This window comes from Caenorhabditis elegans, chromosome V, assembly GCF_000002985.6.
Source record: "Caenorhabditis elegans chromosome V".
Taxonomy (NCBI): domain Eukaryota; kingdom Metazoa; phylum Nematoda; class Chromadorea; order Rhabditida; family Rhabditidae; genus Caenorhabditis; species Caenorhabditis elegans.
This window is the reverse complement of record NC_003283.11, coordinates 1,927,051-1,953,911: the sequence shown is the minus strand read 5'-3', so window position 1 is coordinate 1,953,911 and position 26,861 is coordinate 1,927,051. Positions and strand designations below refer to the sequence as shown.

General features: G+C 34.0%; 2 protein-coding genes and 2 non-coding genes across 6 annotated transcripts; 1 reads left to right on the top strand and 3 right to left on the bottom strand.

The window, feature by feature from the left end:
- Positions 1-169: 169 nt before the first annotated feature.
- glb-25 (Globin domain-containing protein) lies at positions 170-8,957 on the bottom strand (the record flags this gene model as incomplete). 3 transcript variants are annotated; one of them, NM_071134.6, is made up of 5 exons in its annotated part: positions 170-945; positions 2,063-2,161; positions 3,475-3,598; positions 8,412-8,489; positions 8,850-8,957. In NM_071134.6, the coding sequence occupies 5 exons, from the start codon at positions 8,954-8,956 to the stop codon at positions 784-786; spliced, it is 570 nt and encodes a 189-aa protein (NP_503535.2). The 3 variants fall into 3 exon arrangements, with proteins under 3 accessions (NP_503535.2, NP_001300185.1, NP_001300186.1); NM_001313256.3 differs by lacking the exon at positions 8,850-8,957 and having other exon boundaries at positions 784-945; positions 8,412-8,422; NM_001313257.3 differs by lacking the exons at positions 8,412-8,489; positions 8,850-8,957 and adding an exon at positions 5,830-6,020 and having other exon boundaries at positions 784-945.
- Positions 8,958-15,798: 6,841 nt separating this feature from the next.
- On the bottom strand, positions 15,799-15,856 carry T06A1.8. Its single transcript, NR_068621.1, has one exon. It is a non-coding gene; the product is annotated as an Unclassified non-coding RNA T06A1.8 (non-coding RNA).
- Positions 15,799-15,856, top strand: T06A1.10. Its single transcript, NR_068622.1, has one exon. It is a non-coding gene; the product is annotated as an Unclassified non-coding RNA T06A1.10 (non-coding RNA).
- Positions 15,857-22,498: 6,642 nt separating this feature from the next.
- gtnt-42 (Glycosyltransferase family 92 protein) lies at positions 22,499-26,689 on the bottom strand. The gene is made up of 9 exons (NM_071133.5): positions 26,516-26,689; positions 25,978-26,216; positions 25,846-25,925; positions 25,487-25,680; positions 25,182-25,429; positions 24,384-24,490; positions 23,882-24,098; positions 22,803-22,888; positions 22,499-22,753 (listed from the first exon to the last, which is right to left on the bottom strand). The coding sequence occupies exons 1-9, from the start codon at positions 26,619-26,621 to the stop codon at positions 22,600-22,602; spliced, it is 1,431 nt and encodes a 476-aa protein (NP_503534.1). The 5' UTR covers positions 26,622-26,689; the 3' UTR covers positions 22,499-22,599.
- Between the last annotated feature and the right edge of the window lie 172 nt (positions 26,690-26,861).

Below are 26,861 nucleotides of genomic sequence, written 5' to 3'. Positions count from 1 at the left end.
AGACTATCTAGCCAGATGATGCTACGTAACCGTAATTAGTTTTTTAAAACAAAACTTATATAATATTTGGGTGTGTTTTCATTTCATTGCCAATAGTCTATTGTTAAGGTTAATGCAGCATTCGCAATTCAAAAAACGCATCTAACTGGAAGTATTCGAAAAATCCCATATAAATTTATTTATTCCGTTACTATTTGCATTTAAAGAAGATTCCCATAGTTGTATTTCGAATTTAAAAAATACAAAAAAAAAACACAAAAAAGAAAGAAAAAAACAACTTTCGTTGTAATGGTATTTGCTCCAAATTACTCAACTTCAAAAGCTCATATCTCAGCTAGTTTTCAATTTTTTCAAGTTTGTCAACTACTAAAGAATAGTAAAAGATAAGACGTATAACTTTTTTGTTGACAACTTTCTTATAAATCTAAAGTGAAATGAGATATAAATTTTTGAATTTGGGTGTTCAAAAAAAAATTAAGGGAGTGGGGAAGTGGGGAGGAGAGGATAGTTAAAACCCGATGCTCAATTATTGTTTCAAGAAAAAAATTATTTCCGAGATAATTATTTATAAATATATACAATTTTCATATTTTTCGTATATACCTACCAACTTTGTGAAAAAAAAATTTCTGCGGAAAGTTTAAAATTTTTTGAAATTTAGAGAAATTATGAAGGGAAAGAGAGATTTGACCGGTTACGTGGAACATTTTTGGAAATGTTCCGAATTATTTGTTGTGAGAAGAAACACCAATTACAATATAAAATTCAAAAAAGAAAACAAAGTTATCCGTTGAATCCCTCGAGAAGATATTTTAGACAAAACTGGAAGAATTTCCTATAGAGCATTTCTGCTTTTTCGTTGAATCGGTCCTGTAGAATGTGGCTGACCATTTGGATGAATGGCTCCTCCATATTTTGGAACATTGTTCCGTCCATTCCGGAGACCTGGAAAATTTGGAATTACAAAAAAAAATTGAAAAATTCACTACAGATGTTTTACTTTCAATGACAGAAAATCATTTAAAAATGGAATAGAACTCTAAAAAATTTTTTTTAATGTTTTTGTGATATTTCGCAAACAAAAAATTCCAAATGGCTGCTCACGCCACTCCCGCTACTTTGGAGATTTACGGCCAAATTGAATTTTTATTTTGTTGCAAAACTGAAAAAAAAAATTTTAATTAAGAAAATGTGTGGGTGGAGTAGCGCCAGTGGGAAAGTGTTAAAAACTACTCCTAGGGTATCAAAGTGACCGAATATCATAATAAAACTTTTCAAACAATTTTGAAACATATTAATTTACTCTCAAAAAGTGACAATTGCTCAATTTTTGCCAATCCTAATTTTGGAAGCCGACCAAAAAACATTTTTTATCTTCCTACATTTTTATAGTTTAATTTTGTTCAAATTATTCGTATTAAAACATTGTAAGTGTCGGAACATGCGACATTGCTGTGAATTTCCTCAAAAGCTCATATTTTTCAAAATTTTGGCATTTTGCCAAAACTTTGACCGGAAATTAGGACAAATCTAAAAAATTTTTTGGAGTGTTTTATTATGAATTTTGATCGTTTTGGATTATTATAAGTGCACTGATGCTACTCCACCTTTAAACCTTTAATTTTTAATGAGGTGTAACAAAATTTGATAAAATTTGGCAAATTCCTTGTGTTTTCAAAGTCTAATGAAATTTAATGGTGACGCTTTTTTTGAAAAATCTAGAATTATATTACAGGTTTGTCTGCGTTATTTTTAAAAAATAATCTTAAAAAATAAGTTATAGAAAAATCACAAAAAAATGTTTTAAATTTTTTTTTCAAAACTTTTTGCTTGGCTTTTTTTAACTTGTCACTTATGCATGAAATATACAAATTACCAAAGGATTCAAGCAAAATGCCTACAAAAAATTGTTTGAATAAAAAAAGTCAAAATTTCCAAAAAATAAATTCTACTGAAAATTTAAAGTGATATTTCATTGTTTAGACCTTTCAAAATATACGCACTATTGGTCAAGTAAAAACCTAAATTATTTTAAGATTCAAAATTAATTCTATAGCGTTACCTTTTGTCGGTGCATTTTCCCCACCGCCTGTAACCTATCGCACGCCGTCTGCACATCTCCCGGCTTCTCCTCGACCGCAGTTATGACGTCATCAAACACCTGAAAATTGAATTTGTACTCGATATTTCGATTGTATTTTGATTGTCAGTGTAGTCATATTTCATATTTGAACCCAAACCTTTATTCATTCAAAGTGTTGAAAGATCATTTGCAGGAAAAATTTATTATGGTGTTTACGAAAAATTCGCACATTTTTTCCTCCCAAGAAAAGTAATGGAAACATATGATTTATTAGAAAACCTCATGACTAGAATGAATAAATTAACAGAACTAAATTAAGAAATGAAAATATAACTAAATAGAAAAACTAATTCAAGCAAGGAGAACTTCGCGAATTTTGAGAGGATTTTCTAGTAACAAAAGTGTGAAATTCCAGACAAAAAAGTGATATCATACTGATATTAATACACGTGGTGTCAAAGTTTCCCATTTTGGTTTGATCTTCGAAAAATGCGGGAGAAGAGACGCAGATTGTACATCTGTTTTCGCATGGTTAAGAGTGTGCTGACGTCACATTTTCCAGGGGGGGGGGGGGGAAATTCCCGCATTTTTTGTAGATCAAACCTTGATGAAACACTCTAACACCACGTGATATTAGTGTGATTGTATAAACAAATTTTTTGTTCTTATTGCTTTGAGTTTTGTGAAACATCAATTCAAACGTTTTTTTAGAAATTACCAAGATAAGCACAAAAACTCAATTTTTATCGGGCAAAAAAAACACATATTTGAAAAAAAAAGAGTGCACCTTTAAAAGTACTGTAACTTCTAACTATCGTACCAGCGGAATTTTCAGCAATTTTTTTTTCAAAAAATCAATTCTTCAAAAACGCACACTTTTTTGCATTCAACAAAAAATTTGTTTTTTGTCTAAAATTTTAAGTGGTAGAGCGCATTTTTTTATATTTATAAACGCAATTAAAAATTAAAAATTTGCACTTTTCAAGAAAATCGAAAAAAAATAATGTGAGCGTTATAATATTAATTTTGAAAAAAAAATGTTTTGAAAGTTAACTTCATCAATTCTACTTGCAGGAACAAATACCATAATCATAACAATATTCATATTAAATTTAACAAAAAATCAATATATGGGCGGAGGTTAGTTGTGGCAAATTTTTGTAATTTCAAAATTTCAACCAAACTAAAGTGATGTGACTTTTCGAGTTATGATAAATTTTTAGTACTTCTCGGAGTAGAACACATTAAAACAATAACCCCATAAGTCAAATGGTCTATTTTCCACCTGTCTGACCTCAAAAGTATCTGGCCTTTTCTAAACCTCCAGGTGAATTAATTTTTTTCCCTCTAGTGAGCACATAGCTCAAATCAGAAATTTTTCCAATACAAACCTTCAAATACTGCGCCGCAATCGCTTCAAACCCGGGATCACTGCAGTTCATGTCGACCGTCTGCGCGTTCACATTTTTCAGCTTCAGATACAAGTCCTTGTTTTGCGGGAAGTCGTTGAGATATCTGAAATAACTTTTTGTATTTCCATATATTTTTGTTTTTTACAATTGGATATCTGTTGTCGTCGGCAATTTTTTTTATTTTTAAAATTAGGGTAACATGTGATTGTCCTTCTCTGACGTCATTTAGGTGGAAAGTGCGGGGATTAGAGGTTTGTTAAGGTATTATTGAAGATTTTTGCTCATATTTCTTAATCCTTGAATGGCAAACAAAGGTGCTCTATGAGGCAGGAGCCGTCAAAGGTTCGCGAAAAGTAACACTTCAGAACTTGAAAAAGTAGCGCCTGTAGGTTGCTGCTAAAAATTACTAAAAACAGCCTCAAAGTTCCAATCATGATTTTTTTTTAAATTTTGCAACACAACAAGTTAGAAAATCCCACTTTTTCAAGAATCCATTTCAATGCATATTTGAAAAAATGTTTCCTTAAAATTTTTACAGTGAAACTCGGTGTTGAGAGTTTTTGAAATTTTATTTTGGAAGTCTTTTGAAAAAATGGATAGAAGAAAACAATTTTATAATTTGAAAATGAATAAAAATTCTATATTCCGACTTTTGCAGCTTATTGGTTCCATTAAAACATTATCAATCGGCGAAATAATTTTTTATTTTCATACAATTATGCCGTTAAGTATTCACTAGAGAAATCAGTTTTAGGCGGATCAAAGTTGCACTTTTTGAATAATCAGCTATTGGCGTTATCCTGCTAATTGTGAATAATAATGCAGATCGCTTCAAAACACAATTCACAAATTTCTTATTTATAATAATGAATAATTTACTATCAAAAGTACAACTTTATTGGATTAGTCATAGATATCAGAAGAAAAGTGATAGGAAAAATGGAAATCACAAGTCTCCCTCGTTAGTGACAGAATAAAATGTTTAGAGAGTTGGTGATAATTCAAAAAGCCTAAACTTTTGATCTTCTCATCAAAAAAAAAGTTCAGAACTTTTGAACTAGAATTTCTATAGTTTCGTAGTTAACAATTTATTGATATATTTAATAAATTCAAAATCACCCCAAAAATGAGCTATCAAAATTAATAAGAAATCGGCAAAACGGCAAATCGGCAAATCGGCAAATTGCCGGAATTTAAAATTAAAAAAAAATTTCGACAAATTCTGGTTTTGCACTTATTATTTTTGGAAATTTCAAAACTTTAATTTCAAATGGCAAAATTGTACGCATCCTAAGAATTTTCCTACATCTATTTTGAAAAATAAGCAAATGCTATGAAAATATCTAAAGAAAACGGGAAAAAATTTCAAAAAGGCACAGTTTTAAGTGCTTCGGTCTTATAAAAAACCCCTCTAAAAATTTTCGGCAAATCTAATATCCAAACCGGCAAATTGCCGGATTTGAAAATTTCCGACAAATCGGCAAACCGACAAGATGCTGATTTGTCAAAGTTGTTGACAAACCAATTTGCCGGACGGCAATTGCCGCCCACCCTTGCCCCAAACTTTTCAAAACATGCTCTTGATTCATAGACCGGAAAAATATATTCTGCTCAAAGTTAATCATTCTAGACAGTCTGGTGTGGGACACGAATGAGTAAGCTTCAAAATAAGTAATCTTCTGCAGGACGGAAATGAATAAAAAAAGTTTGGCCAAATCGGAAATGATCGAAAGTTCGAGTGTACTTTTGGAGACTCAAAGGATACTGATGTATGAATAAGAACTTTTTTTGGCAATTCAAAAAAACCAATAAGTAGGCGGGGCTTATTATTGATTTTTTTTTCCAATTTTTCGGCTGTCTCACGTGGTGCCAGGCTTTCCCATCACGGTTTGATCTACAAAAATGCGGGAATTTTTTGCCCAAAAAAATGTGACGCCAGCACGTTCTTAATTCTTAATTAACCATACAAAATCAGTTGAGAACTCTGCGTCTCTTTTCCCGCATTTTCTATAGATCTACGTAGGTCAATCTGAGACACTCTGACTCCACGTTATTTCTTGATTTCAATTTTGCCGAAATTTGTTAACAATTAACTTTAAAATTTTCCGGTAAAAAATACAGCTCCGTCTATTTCTTGGACCTTAACTAAATTTTCATATGTTTCACTCGTTGCATATCAATACTATATAAACTGAAAACCAAGATATGGGCGGAGTTAATAATTGATTTTTAAGCTCCGCCCTTTTGTGCTTCAATGTTTGCAATTAATTTGAGTTTTGAAATTAGTAAAATGCATGAAATAAAAAGAATTACAGAAGCAACCTAAATACTTACTTGGCAAGCATAAATTTTCCACAATCCTTCTCACTCCGCCTAACCGTCTTCCAATAGTTTTTCATAGTGAATAACTCTCGAAAGTTGGGGTACGGCAACCTGGTATCAAGAGTCGGAGTTTCGGCGGCCGGCTGTGCCGGTTCGGGAGGTTTCGGCTTCTCAACGGGCGGTTTCGATGCTCCACTTCCCATAAGGAATAATTAATAGTTACGAATCGGAGCGCGAAGGGGGGGGTATGAATATAAGGATGATTCTTTTTTACTCTTTTTCACTCGAGTCGGCGCGCGGGCTCTCGAATTCGCACGCAGCTCACATGGAGGAGTAGAAAGCGCGGGTAAACGAGAGAAACAGAAACCGCGGAAGGTATTGAGAATCCGCCCCTTTTCTGAGCTCTCTTTCTCTTTCTAGCAGCCCCCGAGCCGACAAAATCACTTGATTACGTAGTAGGTAAAAATGAGGTGAACCAGAGAGAGAGTTTGAGGATTTGCGTGAGACTTAGATATTGTTCATTTCTTACCGCACAAATCACCTAGGGAACCAACCGGGCTCTCGAATCCAGAGCTCTCTGTGTAGGGTTTTTTGTTGGATTTTTTTTATATTTTGTCGTTTGTTGTCGTCAGTGCTCAATGGGATTTTTGATGGGTTTTGTGCTGCTCTACTATTTATGTATTTGAATTTAAACCTACAAAAAAGGCTCCGAAAATTGGGGTTTCAGTGTGACGGGAATTAAGTTTAACATTTTTTGTTGATACGTGGTTTGTTTTGCCTTAATTGAATCGGTAAAAAAATTTTAAATAAATTTAAAAAAAAGATTTTTCAATAAGGTTTATTTCAAATTCAAATTCATTTGTTACAGTTTTCCGGCAAAGTTTCCTTGATTTTTCTCCGTTTTTTTAAAGGTGGAGTAGCGTCTGTGGGTTTTTTACCCTAATTGACAGAATACAGCCCCAATATACCGAATGTAACATTTTAAAAAATTTTTAAAAAATTTTCTAAATTTTTTATGACTTGTTTAATTTTGAAAAATTGAAAAAAGGGCCGAATTAGATTTGAACTCCCGCGCAAATGAGTGACGTCATTTTTGACATTTTTGCGTTTTATAGCAAAACTAATCGGTTTTCTTTATTTTTTCTTTGTTTTATCGTTTGAAACATAATTTGCCAATTTGTCAGGCATATTTCCGTAGAGAAAAGTTGTGATTAATTTTGAATAATCGATTTTTAGGTCAATTTCCGAGTTCAAACTATCAAGTTTTTTTACGGAAAAATGTCTGAAAAATTGGCAAATTATGTTTCAAAATATAAAACAAAGAAAAAATAGAGAAAAACCAATTAGTTTGGCCGTAAAACGCAAAAATGTCAAAAATGACGTCACTCATTTGCGCGGCAATTCAAATTTAATTCGGTCCTTTTTATTTTTTGAAAAAAAAAATCATTAAAAAAATTTAGCTCATGTTTTGAACAAGATAGAATTTTCAGTATACCCAAAAAAATAAATTTTCAAAATTGCCAACTTGGTCCCAAATATCCAGAGTTAAAAAATTGAAACATCAACTATTGGTATCTGATCTATCTACAAAAATGTTCATCAGAAGCATTCTAATTCATTATGATTCTGATTTTGAAAAAATGTAAGAAAATAAAATTTTTGAATTGTAAATAACGTATGTTCTAGCAAAACAAGTGTCAGAAGAAAAATAGAAAAGTTTGGCTGAGAACAGAATAAACAAAATTAAATTGAATAGAATAACTGAAAATGTTGAATTGCCATGTAAAAATTAATTCAGTTGTTTTTTATAAGTTAAAATTTTGAAAAAAAAAACGGAAAAGTTGTAAACATTTTCAGACTATATTCTATCAAGATCATTAAATCAAGTTTCAGTGTTTTCCCACGTGATGAATTTTGATACTATTCAATTTAGTTATTTTCCAACATCATCAAATACTCTAAAATCCCCCAATGGTTCCAGGACTGCACCCATTGATCGCATGTCATGACAAATTCCCACGCAACCCCCCACACCTTTTGTGACATCAGAAGTGATTTGTGTAGGCAATTTATTTTTTGCATAGACATTATCAAAAAATCAAAGCTAGCATTGTTCATTGCTCGAGCACACCGATTCTTATTACTAGATGAAAAGTGCAATGAGTTGCAAATTTGACAATAAAGCGGGATGTGCAATAGAGCGTACTTGCACGAGAAAATAAATAACTTCATAATATGCATTTGCTCTAAAATGCACTGCGGCGTTGATTTCTAAAAAATCAATTGTAATCATCTTAAATTCAAGTAGTAGAATTCAAGTATTCAAATAGATTCAATTAGAAAATTTGGCGTTATCATTAATAAAAAAAATTTGTAGGAAAATATTCTTGAAAGTTTCAGGCCAGCGCTTTTGACAAGAGAAATCCACTGCCAAATATTTTGCCAATAGTTACTGACAAAGTTGAAAAAAAAATCGTTTTGACAAGTTTCTGATTTTTTAAAAACTATTTCAAGAAAATTTGGTTGCAGAAACACTTTTGGATTGGATATTTTTAGATTAAAAATATATACTTTCTAATTTAAAAAAAACTCACTTGCTGAACATGTACGTAGAAGCTTCCACACGTTTTCGATCTACCGATTTCCACCAATTTTTGAGAGTGAAGAAGTCTCTGAAAAAAATTATTTTGTTATTTAAAATTTAAAAAAAAACAAGAAAATAGTGACGCAGTTTAAGTGTTGGTAGAAATGCCAGAAGTCAGCTGTTATACAATTTTCACCTGCTTTGATTTTTTTTTTGAACGTTCATGACCTCACGAAATTTAAATTTTTTTGAAAAATTATTTCCATAAATCTACATAATTCTGTAATCTTTTAAATGCAGATATTTATTCATTTCTCTAAATATTTTAGATAGGACAAGTCTTGTTCTTGTAAATTTACACAGCCCCGTAAATCCGCGTGGCCCCGTAAATCCACACAGTCTCGTAAATCAAAAATTCCCCGTAAACCTACATCAACCCTTTACAAACCTGTATGAATCAATTCCAATCCTCTTGTCCAACGGTTTCACGGCTTCTGGTTCAGGCAATGGCAAGTTTTTGTCCTTGTTCTTACGCAGCTTTTTGAACACCGCCATTCTGGAGATAAAATAATTTTTAAGATAGTTTTTGAGTGAAAAATTGATTTTAGAATACGTTTTTTATGTCTCCTTTCAAGAAAAAAATAAAACTGATAGGAAATGAAAAAGGGCGAGGAGAAAAAAAAGGTGATCAGTTCGTCAAAGAAACCAGTTTCAATAATAATATTTTGATTTTATTTCGGTTTTTTTTGATCATTGAGTTACTATAGGATTATTTGATTCCACAAATAGTGACAAAAGTTGCCACAAAAAATATTTTAAGAAATTCAAAGAAGTGTGTTCCAACATACAAAGAAAAAATGTCCAATCAATAAATGGGGGGAGTCTATTTTACGGCTCTATGCGAAACATATTAAAATACAAAAAAAAACAAGAAATCACAAGCCGCGGGCTTCATAACTTTAAGAGTGAATAGGTGTTTTAATGGAAATTCGTCTAATTTTTGAAGACGAAATTTTTAATGGTATATACCATTAAAAAAGCTCCAGAAAAAATTAAAGGTGGAGTAGCGCCAGTGAGGAAAATGTTAAAAACTACTTTTTTTGTGCCAAAGTAACCGAATATCATAATGAAACTTTTCAAGATTTTTTTGAAAATTTTTTATTTACCGTCAAAAAGTGACGATTACTTAGTTTTTGCCACTCATAATTTTGGAAGTCGACCAAAAAAAAATTTTTTTTTTCGATATTTTTAATACTGTAATTTTGTTTTAATTATGTAATAAAACATTGTAGGCGTCGGAACATGCGATACTGCTCTGGATTTCCTTCTAGAATGGAAATAAATATTTTAGCTAAAGTTTTTTCATATGCCTTAAAATTAATACTCAACAAAGAACTGCAAGCAAGATTTCAAAAAGGGTTTTTGCAAAAACGGAAAGTTTCAAATTGGTTTCCCAAGGGGAATTCAATAAGGAACTTTTCCAACAAAAAAAGTATAGAAGCTCGCAGCAAAAAAATATAATCAAATCAGAAATACCAAAAAGTTGTCATGTAGTTTGAAAAGTTTGGTGTTGTTTTGTAAAAGTATGAAAGTTAGTATATACATATATAGATATATCTAGTTAGTCGCTTCTTCAAGGTTGTGGCCACGCTGCTCAATCGCGGTTCGCGGCGGAGGAATAGGGAAGAAATGGCGCCGAAAAAGTGCGCGCGGATTTGTTAGAAATTGAGAAAAAGAGATGAATATGTAGGAAGGCGAAGAAGAAGAAGAGAGAGAATGGGAAATAGAGTGAGAATAACTAGGAAGAGATGAGGAAAGAAGAGGAAGAAGAAAGGCGACGTGGAGAAGAGAGCAGCGAGCATGCTGTTTTGGACACGACGACGTCCCCCCCCCCCCTAGTTGTGGCAAAATAGCTGGAAAAAAGAAGACGAGCGCCCGCGAGCGAGCGCGCGGATTTCAAAAAGACCATGTGAATGTTGGAGGAAGCGTGCATGTTTTTTGCGTGGGGGCGGATATCGGAGGACACCCCTGAGAGTTGAGAAGAAACAGATCTGAAACGAGAAGTAAATAGGTTCCTTTTACTTGGAAACGGAATATTTACAGGTGGAGTGGGGGTTTAGGAAACTGCTAGAAAACACGAGGAACCGAACCATTTTACGCTTGAAAATCAAGCAGAAAAGCTTTCAGGTACAAATCAGAGGTGAGCGGCGAATCTCAAAATTTGCCGAGCTCGGCAAATTCGGCAAATCTCCTTTTTTCAAATTTGCCGTGATCGGCAAATTTGGAAAATTTGCCGCACACCCCTGGTACAAATCTTGCAAAAAAACTATTGAAAAATTTTTTTTTCCAAAAGTTTGCAAATAAAATGTCACTTGTCCCATGACATTCTATTTGCAGAATTAAACTGTAGTAACAGTAACAATATAAATGTACAGACAGCACATCGACAAATCCGCAAATTGCTGGAATTGAAAGTTTCTGGCAAATCGCCAAACCGGCAAAATGCTGATTTACCGAATTTTCCGGCAAATAAGCAATTGCCAAAAATTTTTTGGAAATTTCGGAATTTCAATTATAATCGGCAAAATTGCACGCGTCCTATAAATTTTCCTACATCTATTTAGAAAAGTAAGAAAATTATATGAAAATATCTAGAAAAAACGGGCAAAAAATTTTCCGAAAGGCACAGTTTTAAGTGTTTCCGTCTTATAAAAAATCCCTCTAAAAACTTTTGGCAAACTGATGTTCGGCAAACGGCAAATCGGTAATTTGCCAAAAATCAAAAATTCCGGCAAATCGACAGATTGGAAATTTTCAAAACTGCCGAATTTGCCGTAGAGTTTTTTTTTTAACTTTGTTCAGCGCGAAATCAAAAATCAAAAATCCGAAATAGTACGATAAATTTGTCACAAAAAACACCAAAAAACGGAAAGTGGGCCCGCCTAATCTGGGACCTTCCTTATGATTATATTCTTGGCAAATTTAACTTTTCAGGACCAATTTTTTTTTTTGGAAAATTAAATTTTGAATTTCGCGCCAAAACATTTGGTGCCATCATTAGTGACAGGACCGCCTAAAAAATGGGTATTTTTTGGCAGATGCACATACAATGGTGAAATGTAAAAATATGTTTAGTTTTCAAAGAAAACATTTAAATTGAACATTTTTTCGATAGCTGAAAACGAAAATTTCGAGGAAACTTTTTTTGAATCATACTGATTGCGAGCAAACCTAGAGAAAATTCAAACAGTTTTTGACACTTAAAAAAATTAGAATAAAATAATTTAATACTTTTTTTTTTGGAAAATTAACGAAAACTAAAAATGATTTCAGTCTTGTCTTGATTTCATGAATAAATAAATTTTTGTGAAATAAATCAGCTTTTTTCTGAAAAGCATCATCTGAAAATTTTACATATCTCTCAGAGTTCAAAGCTTACATTTTCAGAGTATTCTCACAATTTCTATATTTGTTCACGGTCACACCTCGTAGTGAAAAAAGAAAATAGAGCAGTCACGCTTTTTAATAATGACAAGAACCCATTCAAAAAATTTATGTGGTAGAAGCTAGGTGATCCTTACTATTATTAGTAACTAATCCTAAAAATTAATAAATTTATGTGTCATTAATATGATCCTCTAGAGATAATTGTTTTGAGAATTAGGTAGTTTTTGACAATTGGATCAAGCTTATACAAAGTTAGTTAGTATATGAAATTTTTATTATGGGAAAATGTCATAGTAAATTTTTTTTTAATGTTGGCAATTTTCCAAAAATTTATTTCAATTCAAAGTTTCACAAAATATCCAAATTTTGTTGAAATTTGGTGCTTTATCAAAATATTGACAAAATTCCTACAACCTATACCCCACATTAAGAAAAAAGTCCGATGAGTCCCGAAAATTGTCGGCTGCTTTTTCAACGACCTATCAGCTATGCTTGACCTACATACTACGTTGCAGAAAAAATCAAACTTTTGGAACAAAAAAAGGAAGATGAAATCATAATTGGAGGCAAAAGTGAGAGAAAGAAAAGAAGATTGTTTATAAATGGGGAAGGGGAGAAGCTCAATTTCAAACGTCATGAAAAATGAAAAGCGTCGTACTTGATGAAGAGGAAAACTAGAGAATAGTTGGAATTTTAATTTGTAAGCTGTTGTGTTTTTCGTTTGGAAATTGATATCGAAAAAAAAACATTTTACACAAAAATTTTTAAAATTTATTAATATTGAGAAAAAATTGTTCGGTTTGGTTTGATTTATTAGTAAGAATATAAACTTGAAAATAAAAAATAAAATGGGATTATATCCAAGAAAAGGGTGGAGTAATCATGAAAAAGATTGCAAAGTCGAAAAAAATATGATGTACATAACTCTACATCAGTAAAAGATTAAACTTGAATTATATATTATAAGTGTCAGACCAATCAGCGATACGGCCCAATTCCAAACCAATCAGCGCCTTTAAACTCCGCACTCATTCTCTGATTGGTTGACAAATGGGCGGAGCAAGCCGCTGATTGGTGGTGCAGTTTTCATTTTGGAAGAAGTTTGGAATGGAATTTTGGATTTTTTTTCTCAATTTCAAACTATTTTGTAGCAAAACCCCAAGTCACGCTTCTCAATCAAAAAATTTTTAAAAATATATTTTATGAAAATAGAACAATTGCCTAATTCATTCGCGAAAAAAATGCCGAAAATTGCAAGTTTTTGTGCATCGGAGGGCCCGGCTGCCTCAACAATGCCCATCCACTTCACTAATCTGCCCACACTTTTTTTTCTCTTCTCCCCCTATTTCTACATCTTCAGATTCATCTTCACTCTTCAACAGAGTTGGAGTATAAGAAGAGAGAAAGAGTGCTCAACAAGCAAAAAAAAACACTATTTCTCATAAAGTGAGCATGCGCCGACACAAGGGGGGACCACTGGAGATTTAGAGAGAAATATGCAAAATCATCAACATTGCTGCTTTTTTCTGTTCTTCTTAAAATTCTAGTTTTAGTACTATGGAACTTGCTATAAATCATGTAAATTCGGGTCTTTGTGAAATATAAAAAAATATTTAGCACCTAGAAAAAGTAGTGCCTCATGCCTGCCTGCCTACTCCCGGAAAATTGCCGATTTGCCGGAAATTTTAATTCTCGGAAAATTGCCGATTTGCCGGAAATTTTCATTTTCGGAATATTGCCGATTTGCCGGAAATTTTTATTCTCGGAAAATTGCCGATTTGCCGGAAATTTTCATTTTCGGAAAATTGCCGATTTGCCCGAAATTTTCATTTTCAGAAAATTGCCGATTTGCCCGAAATTTTCATTTTCGGAAAATTGCCGATTTGCCGGAAACTTTCATTTTCGGAAAATTGCCGATTTGCCAGAAATTTTCATTTTCGGAAAATTGCCGATTTGCCGCATATTTTGTGCCGCATATTTATAATTTTTGCCCGTTTTTTCTAGATATTTTCATAGAATTTGCTTACTTTTCAAAATAAATGTAGGAACGTTTATAGGATGCGCACAACTTTGTCGATTAAAATTGAAATTATGTAAAACCACAATTTGCCAAATAATTTTGGCTATTGCCATTTTTCCGGCAAATTCGGCAAATTGGCAATTTGCCGGTTTGCCTATTTGCCGAGTTGACCCTGAAACATACAATTGTCCCGTTAGAACTAAAACCCGCAGCACCACTTTAGATCAAAAAAAGAACTGATGGCTAATTTTTGTTCTCTAAAAGAATAGCGTTACCTATTTCTGCTATCTCATTTAAAAGCCTGAAAACAAAGGCGAAAAGGATGAAAAATAATTGTATCTAACCGAGCGGAAACTGATGGAAGAGCTGCTCTGCACACAATGCCTAAAAAGACTTCTGACCAACCACTAATTAGTATCCACAAAACAGGAAAGTTGTTTCATACCAACAAAAAAAAAGAGTAAAACTTCAAGACATGTGTACGTGGAAATATGTATATTGAGGAGGGGGAACTTGACATCATCATCACTAGTCATAAATTTGGGGAAAACTTGGAAAAAAGGACGGAAGTACATGGGAAAAAAATTGATGTTTTGTTTGAGAGTGTTTCTCTATGGTTACGTGGGAAGAAAATTATGCGTCCGGATTTTACAAAAAATTTTTAAATGTAAAAAAGTAGAGAAACATATTACTGGTCCAGAGAATGTAGATAGTTGAAGAGACCCAAGGGGCGGGGCGCGGGAAGAGCCGTTTTGTGTCGATTTACGGAGCTTTAATGAAGAGGAAAGATTCGTAAAACGACACAAAACGGATCTGTCTGTGTATCTTCAACTATCTACACTCTCTGAACCGGTAATATTCTAAAACCTTACAGGCCACTGGACCATCGCCGGTCTCAATCAATGCCCGCTGCACAGATTGGTCAGAAAGTCAAACTGAAAACTACAAACTACAACCTACAAGCTACAAACTACAAGCTACAAACTATGAACAAGTCACATTGGAAAAATAAATTTCTTACTTTGGTTGAAAATTCGAACAGTTAAATTTAAAAAAAAATTTTTACTAATTTTTTCATTTTAAAATCCCCTTGCTTTTTGATTTTCTATTAAATCGATTCACATATGTATTTTCATTTTCGGAAAATTGCCGATTTGCCGGAAATTGTAATTTGCGGAAAATTGCCGATTTGCCGGAAATTATAATTTTCGGAAAATTGCCATTTTGCCGAAAATTTTCATTTTCGGAAAATTGGAAAATTGGAAAATTGGAAGACACGCATTTTGTCATTCTTTGTGAAAAAATGCGCAGCCGACGTCAATCGAGACCCGCTAATTTTTCAATTTTCAAACGATTTATTTTTCAAATTCGATTTGTATTATTTTGTTTATTCGTCCATCTGTTTTATATTTAGACGGCCGATGATATAAAAGTTTCTCAGATTGAGCTAATTTTGTTAGTAGGGGCGTAGGCGATATTTTTAGATTTGTGCCTACATAAAAAATGAGGAGCAAAACAGAAAGAAAGAGAGAATACTGCAAAAAAACACGGGGAACTTCACAACATCTGAATTATGACGCTATTCCCTACGGCCGACAGATTGCGGGTCGAAACGTTTTTCAAGGTACACCCGGGAAACGTCGGCTGCTAATATTATTAACTAAGTTTCTAAACTTACCCGAAACATCCCGGCATTTAGAAGACCTGCTCAAATATAGAAAATCTAGGAATATTCGAAAAAAATCTAAATGGCTCTCTTTCACTATGGCGGCCAACACTACGGACGCCCACCTAGATTTCAAAAACGTTCTTCTCTAGTCCCACCCCGTTTATTTTTTTTTCCTCTCTCTCTCTCTTTACTGCTTGCTTTTTTTCCGATTCGGAAGAAGAACCGGTAGAGCACACGCGGCGGCGGAGGCAAAAAGAGCAGGTTTACGAGCGATATAAGGCACTGGTGAGGAGAATATAAAATTTTTATATTCCATCTTCCATCCGGCCGCACAACAGAGAGCGCGCTACTGCTCTGCTACCCGGATCTCTATATCAATTCATATTGAGAGATGAAAAGGAAGAAATTGTTATGATGTTTTGATGAAATTATGAGAGATAAGGATGCGGGGGGATGAATGTTTTAATAAGACGCCTTTAGTGTAGGACGGCAAATTTGTCGAATTTGCCTAATTCGCCGTGGCTTGAAAAATGGCCTAAAATCAGTTAAAATTTGAAATTTGACCAATTTGTCAATGTCGCAGCTGCTGGAAACAATTTTTGATTTATCAAGTATGACGGCCACGGCAATTTTGCCGAATTTGACGAGTTTGCCGAGCTTGGCAAATTTGTAGAATTTGCCGTGCTCGGCAAATATTTAAAAAGTCGATTTGCGGAATTTGCCGAGCTCGGAAAAATTTTAAAATTTGCCGCACACCCCCTGGTGTAGGAGTGCGCGGCAATTTCTAAAGTTTTGAAATTTCGATAATTTCAGAATTGCTGAAAATATTGATTTTATAAATTCTGTAAAATTAGAGTTTTTTGCAGGTTTTTCTGAAATTTTTTCTATTGAAAATGAAACCGTTCGCAACCTTGCGCCAATTGAAAAGATCCCTATGAAAGTTGACCCGCAGTTTGCTAACTAGAAAACTTCGATTTGAAGCTTTATGCGAACCATTCTTTCAGTCAAAAGTTATATGAAAGATGCTTTAGAAATGTTTTTCCAAAGTCGTCCAAAAAAAATTTTTTTACAGATAAAACGCAAAATCTAAAAACATACATAAGTCTAACTGAAATTCCAAAAAAAAAAATTTCATATTGTTCATTTTATTTTCTGAAAAAATTTTCCTGAAAATTGTATTTTTCTGAAAGTAAGACAATTTTTAAATTTCTCACTGAAATTAGCAATAATATTTTCAGTTGAAAAATAATCAAGCACTTGCAACTGTACTAAAACAATAAATTTGGAATTTCGCAAATCTCAAAACTTCTAACAATATAACAATTTCTCCCATCAGTATTGAGAAATTCCCAAAACCAATAACTTTTAGGAATAAAATGTGAAAATAAATAGAATAGTTTACTAAGGCGAGCGTATTGCAAACTCTGAAATTAGCATAATACTAGGAATATTGAGATGGCCGGGAAAGAGAAGGAAGACGTTTGGGCAACATTTTTGGAGATTGTACGTTTTGCCAGTAATGTTGTGGGAGCAGCCGACTTTTTTCGGGTTAGCTGTTTGTAAGAACAAAGTAGCAAAAAACGACCAATTTCTATTAGTACAAGAAAAACTATGAAACTGGAATAAGCTGAGATATGTACGGAGTCTGTTTTTGGAAATAATTTAATCAATAAAGAAATATGACAATGTACATAAGAGAAAGAATAGAAACTAGGAAAAAAAACAAATCGGCAAATCGTAAAAATGCCGGAATCGAAATTTTCGGCAAATCGGCGAATTGCCGGAATAGAAATTTTCTGCAAATCGGGAAAATGCCGGAATTGAAATTTTCGGCAAATCGGGAAAATGCCGGAATTGAAAATTTCCGGCAAATCGGCAAATTGCCAGAATTGAAAATTTCCGACAAATCGTCTAATTGCCTGAATTTAAAATTTCCAGCAAATCAGCAAACTGCCGGAATTGAAAATTTCAGGCAAACCGGCAAATTGTCGGAATTAAAAATTTTTGGGCAAATTGGCAATCTGCCGGAATTAAAATTACCGGCAAATCGGCGAATTGCTGGAATTGAAAATTTTCGGCAAATTGGCAAACCAGTAAACTACCGATATTCCAAATTTGCCGGAAAAGCGGCAATTGCCAAAAATGTTTTCCAACTGTGGTTTTGTACTTTTTTTTTTGAAATTACAGAAGTTCAATTTTTTCGGCAAAGTTATGCGTATTCTATGAATGTTTCTGCATTTATTTTAAAAAGTAAGAAATGGGAAAAAATATCAAGAAGGCACAGTTTTAAGCGTTTCTGTTTTATAAAAAATCCTTCTAAATACTTCCGGAATATTGATATTCGGCAAACGGTAAATCGGCAATTTGCCGAAAATGAAAATATCGGGCAAATGGACGAACCGGCGAATTGCCAATTTGAGGAATTCGTCGACAAAAAATGTGCCTAACTGCTATAGCCGCCCACCGCTCGGCAAATTTTCCGTTATTTTCCAACTCCTTTTATACTACTCTTTCTCCGAAAAATTCGTCAATAATTAGTGTATAAAAATGCAAACAAATAAAATTTGCGCACCCACTTCCTTTTTCTACTAATTTAAATTTTTGTAAAAGGATGCAAAAGTTCAAGCCAATTAGGAGTTTCAAAGTACGCACAAACAAAAAAAAACACATTTTGAGATAAGAGAAAAATTAGTGCCCAATATGTCAAGTTGCAAAAAAAAAGAGTAGTGATGGTGTAGTAGGAAAGTAAAAACTAGCAAGTTGGGGAGGGAGAGTTGGGCAAAAAGGGGAAAAGGAATATGTCAATTAGATGTCGTTTTCGTTGTGACTATTGTGAGTGAAAAGAAGACGGAGAAGAGGAGTAAGGGGAGCTGGCGCATGCAAAATATGGGCACATACTCACACACACACAAACTGAGCAGAAACCCCCGGGAAGACGAGTGTATCTGTTTGTCGGTGACACTTGTAGTCAGTATTTTTTTTAGAATGATGCTGACGCATGACGGGGGGATTACAAATTGGAGCGTGTAGGTGAGTTGGGTACAATTGTGTTTCTAAATTTGTTGCAAGTGGCAAGAAAGCGCACGTGGGTTGCATAATTTATGATTTCTGACAAGAAAGCTAGAGATTGTTTAGATCTCTGATACATGGCAAGTAGCATTGGGCTCATCGGGAGAATCGACCCACAACATGTCGGGTGCGCAAAATGAGTTCAACCCATGTTGTTTGAGCCGCCTCCAAAGATCCGCAAGATGTCGGGTGCATAAAACTTCACTGACAACTATAAGAACGTTCCAAAACATTAACGACAATTTTCGAAACTTTAAAATCAGGCCCGCGAGATGTCAGGTGCAAAATCAACGTGCAGAGTATAAAAATGAAAACTTCCATTAGTGGCCGACAAATTTTGGTACCTGCCGCCGATCGAAAAAAAACTCAAGGCCCGCGAGGTGTCGGGTGCGCTAGGCTTAGAACGCGGGTCGCCCATTTTAAGGGAGTCGGACTTTTTTTTCAAATTTCTTAGTTTTTGTGTCCTCACAATAGTAATAATAATAAAATTATTATTGAGGATAATATGAAAAGCGGCGAATACAGGAACACCATTGAGCAACCGCTTGCCTCCTAGAGTGAGGAGGAAAACAACAGAGCAAGCGGGAAGAAGGTAGGTCACGGTATACCGGCAGAGGCCGCATAGATCAAACTATAGATAAAACATTTGGTGTGCACATAACATAAAAATTCTAATGAAACACTTGTTCAGCTGACAAATTGGGATCGACCAATTTTGATAGATTTAATACGCCTGAAGTTTTTTCCAGTTTTTGAAAATGTATTAGAACCGCGAGATGTCGGGCTCAACAGAAGCCCAACTGCAACTGAGTAGGCAGATAGACTATAATGCATGACCCGCGAGATGTCGGGTGCGGAAACGTTGACTGGTTTTGAAAAGAAGTTGCTGACAGGAGCCGTGTGAGCCCAGAATGTAACGAGTAATGTTTGCACACACACAACTTTTGACGCAGCAGCCGACACCTCCAGGGCCAAATGCTATCATTTTTGAAAATCTCCCAAAATGTACTTGTAATCTCTTTTTCCAGAACAAAAAAATTTGTGTATAGCTAAAAGTTTAGTCCAAACTAAAATTTGATGTTTTTTTGGATTTTGAGACTGGCCAATTACAATAAAAATAATTAATTTCTACCAAAAAATTTAAAATTTGCGCCTCTGATATTTACAACTCTCACGTACAGAGGCTCAAAATTGAAAGCATATCACAAAATGTATATAGCTGCGCAATGATAAAATCTCTCGCTAATTAGACTATTGACGTCGACTCAAAAATTTCAGGCTTTAGTAAAAACATGTTATTTGTTAAAAGTTTGATTTTTTGAACAAAATGTCTATGCTTAATTACTTAAACAAAAATGACTGAAAGTGAGTAATGCGATTTTTTAAAACAACTGATCAAGTTTTAAAAACCAACAAAAATGATGTCACTTTGGAGTGTCATTTTCAGATGATCGTTTAGAATTATTTTAGCGTTTTTTTTTTGATAATCTAATTTGTAAAGAATTAATTAAAACATTAGGCGACCTAGGAAGGTCCTCGAGAAAAAAGTTTAACAAAAAAGCGACAAGTGGATTAGAGGTCAAAGTTTTTTTTTTGGGGGGGGGGGGGGGGGGCGGGGTTTGGTATCGCTGGATTTTTTTTTTGAAAATAGATGAAGCTGTGAAATAATTTTTTTATATTACAAAGTATTAAACATATTAAAATCTATAGATCTTTAAATTTCTAACAAAAATCCTCGTTTGGCTGAAGTTTAACAAAACCGACCATCTCAAAAATTCAGAAAAAGACGCGCTCACACCAACAGAACAAAGCAAGAAATATTCTGAAATAGACAACTACTAGTTACGGCTAGAGGTATGTTTTGAAGCGGAGAGAAAAATGAGAAAATAATTTTGGAGTAGCAGTTGAATCATAGTGGAGCAAGTCAACTTAGGCATAGGATGCGGTGGAGCTATTTTTGAAAAATTAAATTTCCCAACCATTTGAAAAAAATTTAAGTCTGAATTTTGCAAGATTTTTTTTTGAAATAATTTAAAATTAAAAATCCCACAAAATTTTTAATTTCGAATTTCCACCAAAATATTTGTTCAAGTAACTTTTTTTATTATTTTTGAACTAAATACATTTATTTTAATATTATAGTGATTTGAATTTCGGACTAGAATATTTTAAAGATATTTTATTTTAATTTCCCGGCAAACAGAAAACAAAGTGAAATGACCACCTTGTGTATTGAGGCTTTGTGATCTTTTCCTTCATCTGCAGAAACCCTTTTCTCACACCTATCTGCTCCACGAGCCAATCTTTTTTCTTCTCTTATTGACAAACAAACGAGCATCCAATTGACAATAAGCCGGAGAAAAATAAAAAAAGGATGTGGTGTGATCTCTCATCTCACTGATAAAATGTGTTATATTGGTATTGCACTTGAATTTATTTATACAAGAATAAGAATTGAGGTGTGAAGTGGTAAGTGGAATTATCAATTTGATCAAACTATAGAAATAGGTTCACAATTTTGGAATCGGGGATAGTTTTTTAGAAATTGGAAAAAAAATTACGTTTGGCAATTTTGGCAAGTTCGGCAAAATCTGTTTTATCAAATTTTCGACAGCCGATAATTTTGGCCACTGCCGGTTTTTGAATTGATGTCGATTTTCACACCTTGTTTCGCCTAGTTTTCCAGTAACTAGCAATTTTGACAATTCCCAAAAATGTAAATATTCAAGTTTCGCGCGCTTGGAGATTTGAAGTTTATAGAACCACATATAAAACAAAAAAAAATTAGATTCAACTAGACTTATACAGCATGAGACTTAGTCTATAACAACTTCAAGCTTCCAACTGTACATTCTTTGAGCTCCCGAAAAGCCAGAAAACGTTCAGAATAGCTTTGTGACCTATCATGACAATCCATCTATTTTTTCATGCATTTATAAAAGCGAAAGACACAAAAAAAATGGAGGGAAATAAGGAACAATGAGTCAGTCAGTAGACTGGAAGAAAATGTAAGAAGCGAAGAGGACAGGAGGAAATATGAATCAAATCCATAGCTTATTTTTTGTCTGTAACATTACTTTGAAATAAAATTTTTTAAGTTTCCGAAAGCATAAGAACAGTCAAATTGTTCTTTGAATCAAAGGAAGTAGGTTTTTTATGTAGGCACAATACCGTTTGTCTACCTAGAGCCTACGCAGGTTATCGGAAAGAAACTAGCTGAAACTTTAAAATTGGGCTAAAAATCGTCATTTAAAAAACCTTTTTTGCCGAAAACTGTCTCAAGCATTTACAAATTATGTTTCAATTTATAAAATTGAAAAAACTGAAAGAAAAAACCTATAAATATTACCTTAAAATCCAAAAATTTCAAAAATGACCTCATTCATTTGCGCGGAATTTCAAAAATAATTCAGCTTTTTTTTAAAATTAACCGTGGTGTAGTCGAATTGTTTATTGCTTTTTTAGACTTAAAATATTCTGAAAACACCGAATTTTAAAATGAAACTTCTTGAAAACTTCTCAAAAAAAGTTATGACGGCTCAAAAAATGGCCTAAAATTGGTTAAAATTTTAAATTTGATTTGTCAGCGGCTGGAAACAATTTTTTTTGAAATCACCGTCAAATTTTGAGTACAAAATGTAATTACCTTGCGTTTTTAGCTTCATTTAGGTATTTTAAAATCGATGGACAGCTAGATTTTTAAATTTTTTAAAACCAAATCTCGCCGTCCATCGACTTTAAAAAAGCTTGAAAAGTCGGTCAAATTTAAAATTTTAACTAATTTTAGGCCATTTTTTGAGCCGTCATAACTTTTTTTTAGAAGTTTTCATGAAGTTTCATTATGAAATTCGGTGTTTTCAGGCAATGTCTAAAAAAAATTTTGAAGTCTAAAAAAAATTTTGAAAAAATTTTATAAATTGTATGTATTGCAGAGCGGCTTCAAAATTTATGTGAAAACAATAAAAACAACGACTAAACTTTCACCCGTAACAATCAATTATAGACCCAATGCAGTCGGCTTAACACATTTTTCAACAATTTGGCTCCTAATGAGTTAGGGTAGGATGTGTTGGAGAATGGTCCGAATTTCATGAGATTCGCAATGTTATTCTTCTCCCAAGACTGCATATCAACATCGCGATAGTGTCTGAATTGGATACTTTTTTTTTAAATTTTGGAGGTTAAAATTGGCTCACCGTATGTATCCTATCGACGAGTCTAAGAACCATTCTCGATATCCAGGGTAGAACTTTACAACTTCGTGGACCAGCATTCTGATTGCCTGAAAATAATTTTTAGTTACAATACTGCTGTACAAGAACACAAAAAATTGATAATTAGAGATCAGTTTAATGTGAAAACCACAAAAAAACCAAATAATGGGTGAGAACCAGGGAGGCCGGCAAACGACAAATTGCCGGAATTAAAAAATTCCGGCAAATCTGCACATCGGCAAATTGCCGGAATTCAAATTTCCGGCAAATCGGCAAACTGCCGGAATTGAAAACTTCCCGCAAGTTGGCAGATTGCCGGAATTGAAAACTTTCGGCCATTCGGCAAATTGGTAAATCGGAAAATTGCCCGAATTAAAAATTTCCGGCAAATCTGCACATCGGCAAATTGCCAGAATTGAAAACTTCCGACAAATCATCAAATTGTCGGAAGTGAAAACTTGCGGCCATTCGGCAAAATGCCAGAATTGAAAACTTCCGGCAAATCGGCAAATTGCCGGAATTGAAAACTTCCGGCAAATCGGCAAGTTATCGATTTGACGAATTTGCCGGAAAAGCGGCAATTCCCGAAAATTTTCGGCAAAATGCAGTTTTGTACATTTATTTTTTTTGGATATTTCAGAATTTTAATTTTAATCGGCCAAATTGTACGCATCCTATAAATGTTCCTACATCTATTTTCTAGATAAAAAATTCTAAAGAAAACGGGAAAACGTTTTCAAAATGACACAGTTTCAAGTGCTTCCATCTCATAAAAAATCCCTCTAAAAGTTTCCGGCAAATCGACGAAATGCTGGAAATAAAAATTTCCGGCAAATCGGCAAACCGGCAATTTGCCGATTTTCCGAATTTGTCGACAAACTAGTTTGCCGAACTGCAATTGCCACGCACCCCTCTTTTGAATTTGAAGCTCTAAACTTTCCAAAAAAATTCAAAAGAGGTAACCCTGCCCATATCTTGGCTATTCTGTTTTTTGCGCGGGGATTTTCTTCTACCTGGCAAATTTTCAAAAAATCTCAACTGTCCTTTACGCCCTCACTAACTTTCTCATTGTGCACAATATCCTTAGCCCAGCAGCTGACTTGATCCTTACAAACTGGATGCCCTTTCATCGCAGCACTCGTGGTCTCGTGCCACGCCCGTGTTGGCATTTTTTCGATAATCTGAGCGTCGCTTGTGAATTTTGGTGGAATTTGCTCCCGCTTCATAATCCAACGTTGTGGAAATGCAATGGAGCCAATGGATTCGTCGGTGACGTTTCTGAAAAGAAAGGTAGTTGTGGAGATTTTGCTTTAATTTGATAAATTAGTTAGAAAAGGAAATGGATTTTTATGCAATTTTTCAATTATCTTTATATACTTTTTTTTTAACTTTGCATGAAATTGATTATTCAGCAACCACCACTTTTTTAAGGTTTGACGCCAAATTAAACAGGTTTTCTTGGTTTTTATTTTTTAATATTACGCCGTTAAAAGTTATTTTAAATTTTTTGCAGTAAAAAAATATGATATAAAAATTATACACACTAGTAGATCAAAACACTACCTCAAAAACCCATTAATAGTCATTCGATCATCAGTCATTATCAGTCTCTCATCAATGTCCGCATAAATAGACCATTTCGAATATGTTCGGCTTCTCAATAAGCAGTCCTGAAAACTTCTGTTTTTTTTAATATGACTGTAGGAAAAAAAGGTTTTAGGCATTTATGCTATTACTACTACTCAGGGGTGGGCGGTTAACGATTTTTTTCCGGCAAATTGGCAAATTGGAAAAATGCCGGAAATAAAATTTTTTTTGGCAAATTCGGCAAATCGGCAAATTGCGGGATATGAAATGTCCGGCAAATCGGTAACTTTCCAGAACTGAAATTTCCGGCAAATTGGCAAACCGGCAAAACGGGAAAAAATTTCAAAAAAGACACAGTTTTTTCCGACTTTTAAAATTCTCCTTAGAAACTTCCAGAAATTTATGTTCGGCTAACGGCAAATAGAAAATTTGCTGACAATCAAAAATTCTGGCAAATTGGCAAACCGGCAAATTTAATAAAAGTGATCAAAAAAATTGTGTTCGGCACTTTGGTGTTCGGTAAACAGCAAATCGGCAATTTGCCGAAAATCAAAATTTCCGGCAAATTGCCGGAATTGAAAATTAAATATGCCGATCTGCCGAATTTGTCGACAAAAAATTTGTCGTCCACCCCAGCTATACAATTTTCAGGTTAAATTTTTTGAAACAAAATTTTGTAAGCATGGGTAATAGACACAAAAGTTCTACCCAAATTTGAGAAATAAGGAGGCAAGTCGGTACGTTAAAGATACTGCCTACCAACTGAAGACTCACCGCCACAGCCATCATCTGTTGAGCAATAACATCGCTATTTGTTGCGGGAACCTCGATAATCTCCACCTCACCACTTGCCACGTAGCTCTTCACAAGCTTCATGTCATATTCACCAATTTCACGAATATAAATAAAAAACTTATTGACTCCTTGTAGTTTGTAATGCTCAACGAGCTCTGCAAAATGAAGCCATTTGGGCTCTTTCCCGTAAATTGGGGCGAGGCAGAAAGAGACATTGTGCTGATATTCTGAAAAAAATCCACAAACACCTAGTTTGTTTTCAGAAGACTTTTTAAAGGCCTCACCCTTAAACTTCCGGTGAATCAATTTCGCCGAGTTCTCCGTACTAATTGGCTCATTCTTGCTATTTGTAATGCCAAGCATTGTGGCATTGCTCCTCCGACTACAGTACACTACGAAAAACGGATAAACTCGTGACTCGACGGGCTCTGCGACTTCTTTTCCATCGACACCAATATATCGACAATAAGCTACAGATCTGTAACTTTAAAAGTGAAACGAGAACTGTGCCTACCTGATGCCTGCCTATTTACACTTTCGCTTAAAACTCAGAGTATTTTGCTTACGTATTAGTGTAGTTTTAGGCAGCTTGCCTGGTAGGAACAATTGTAGGTAGGTACTTCTGCGCCTTTATAAAATTTACCCAATTTGTTTCGGAACTGAAATAGTTGCCGAAAAATGATCCTTGTACGAGTAGGCAGCCATTATTTGAAATTTTAAACCCTGGAAAAATCTTATTATTTCAATCGGACAAAAAATGTTTCTAGAAACGTACCCCTGCGCTAGAAAATCCATTTACAGAACCGGAGAGTTTTCTAAAATATGCCAATGCAGGCTCTCCATTCACTACTTCATCTTCTGCGGTATCTTGAACTTCCTCTTTTGAAGGTGAAAGTGCATTTGGGACTGTTTCAGTACTATCTCTTTCTTGCGTAGTAATCACTGCGCTTTTTGAAGTTGTAGGTCTTTTTGTGGAAAGAGTGGAGGCTTCGGGAAACGGGAGTTGTATGTAAACTGAAAGTTTGAGGTTTATATCACCAATATGGAAGTTGTTTAAAACTACTCATATGGTGCTAAAATGCACAAATATTTTGGGAAAAAAACCTGTTTTTCAAATATTTTTATTTACAGTTAAAAATAAATAATTACTCACTAGTCAGTATTCACCTATCATATTTTTGAAAGTCAATCAAAAACGTATCTTTCTACGAGTTTTATATTTTTATTAACTTTTCTCTTTAGATTTCTCAGACAGTTCAAACTTTCCAGACATGTTGGCAATTTTCGAAAATCTAATAATCCACAAAACATACCTTTCTCATATTGATCCTGATCATCAAAACTGTTTCTAGAAAAAATGTACACAAATAAAATACAAAAAAGAACAAATACTCCTAACGACGCATTGTTACTGGGCATTTAGTAAGTGATGTCAAAAATCAATTTATGCACAATGGAACAGGGGGTGAGTCGATAGCCGTACATTTAAAGTTTTTGGTGATAAGAAGGGCGTTTTAGTTAAACTGATAAGAATGGTAGTCTCCAAATATTAACATGTACAAATACCAAATATAGCATGCTTCTTGGTATCAAAAGTTTAAACGAGGAATTTTTTGGTTTGTTTTTATGATGTAGTAGATAAGAGCTTAATTACAATGC

Excerpts from the sequence above, each read along its gene's own strand:
- gtnt-42 (NM_071133.5), bottom strand. The coding sequence starts at position 26,621 with ATGCCCAGTAACAATGCGTCGTTAGGAGTATTTGTTCTTTTTTGTATT. Across the intron at positions 22,889-23,881 it reads ATATTGTGCACAATGAGAAA|GCAATCAGAATGCTGGTCCA; the intron begins GTTAGTGAGGGC and ends AATTATTTTCAG. Across the intron at positions 22,754-22,802 it reads TCGTCGATAGGATACATACG|ACACTATCGCGATGTTGATA; the intron begins GTGAGCCAATTT and ends TATCCAATTCAG.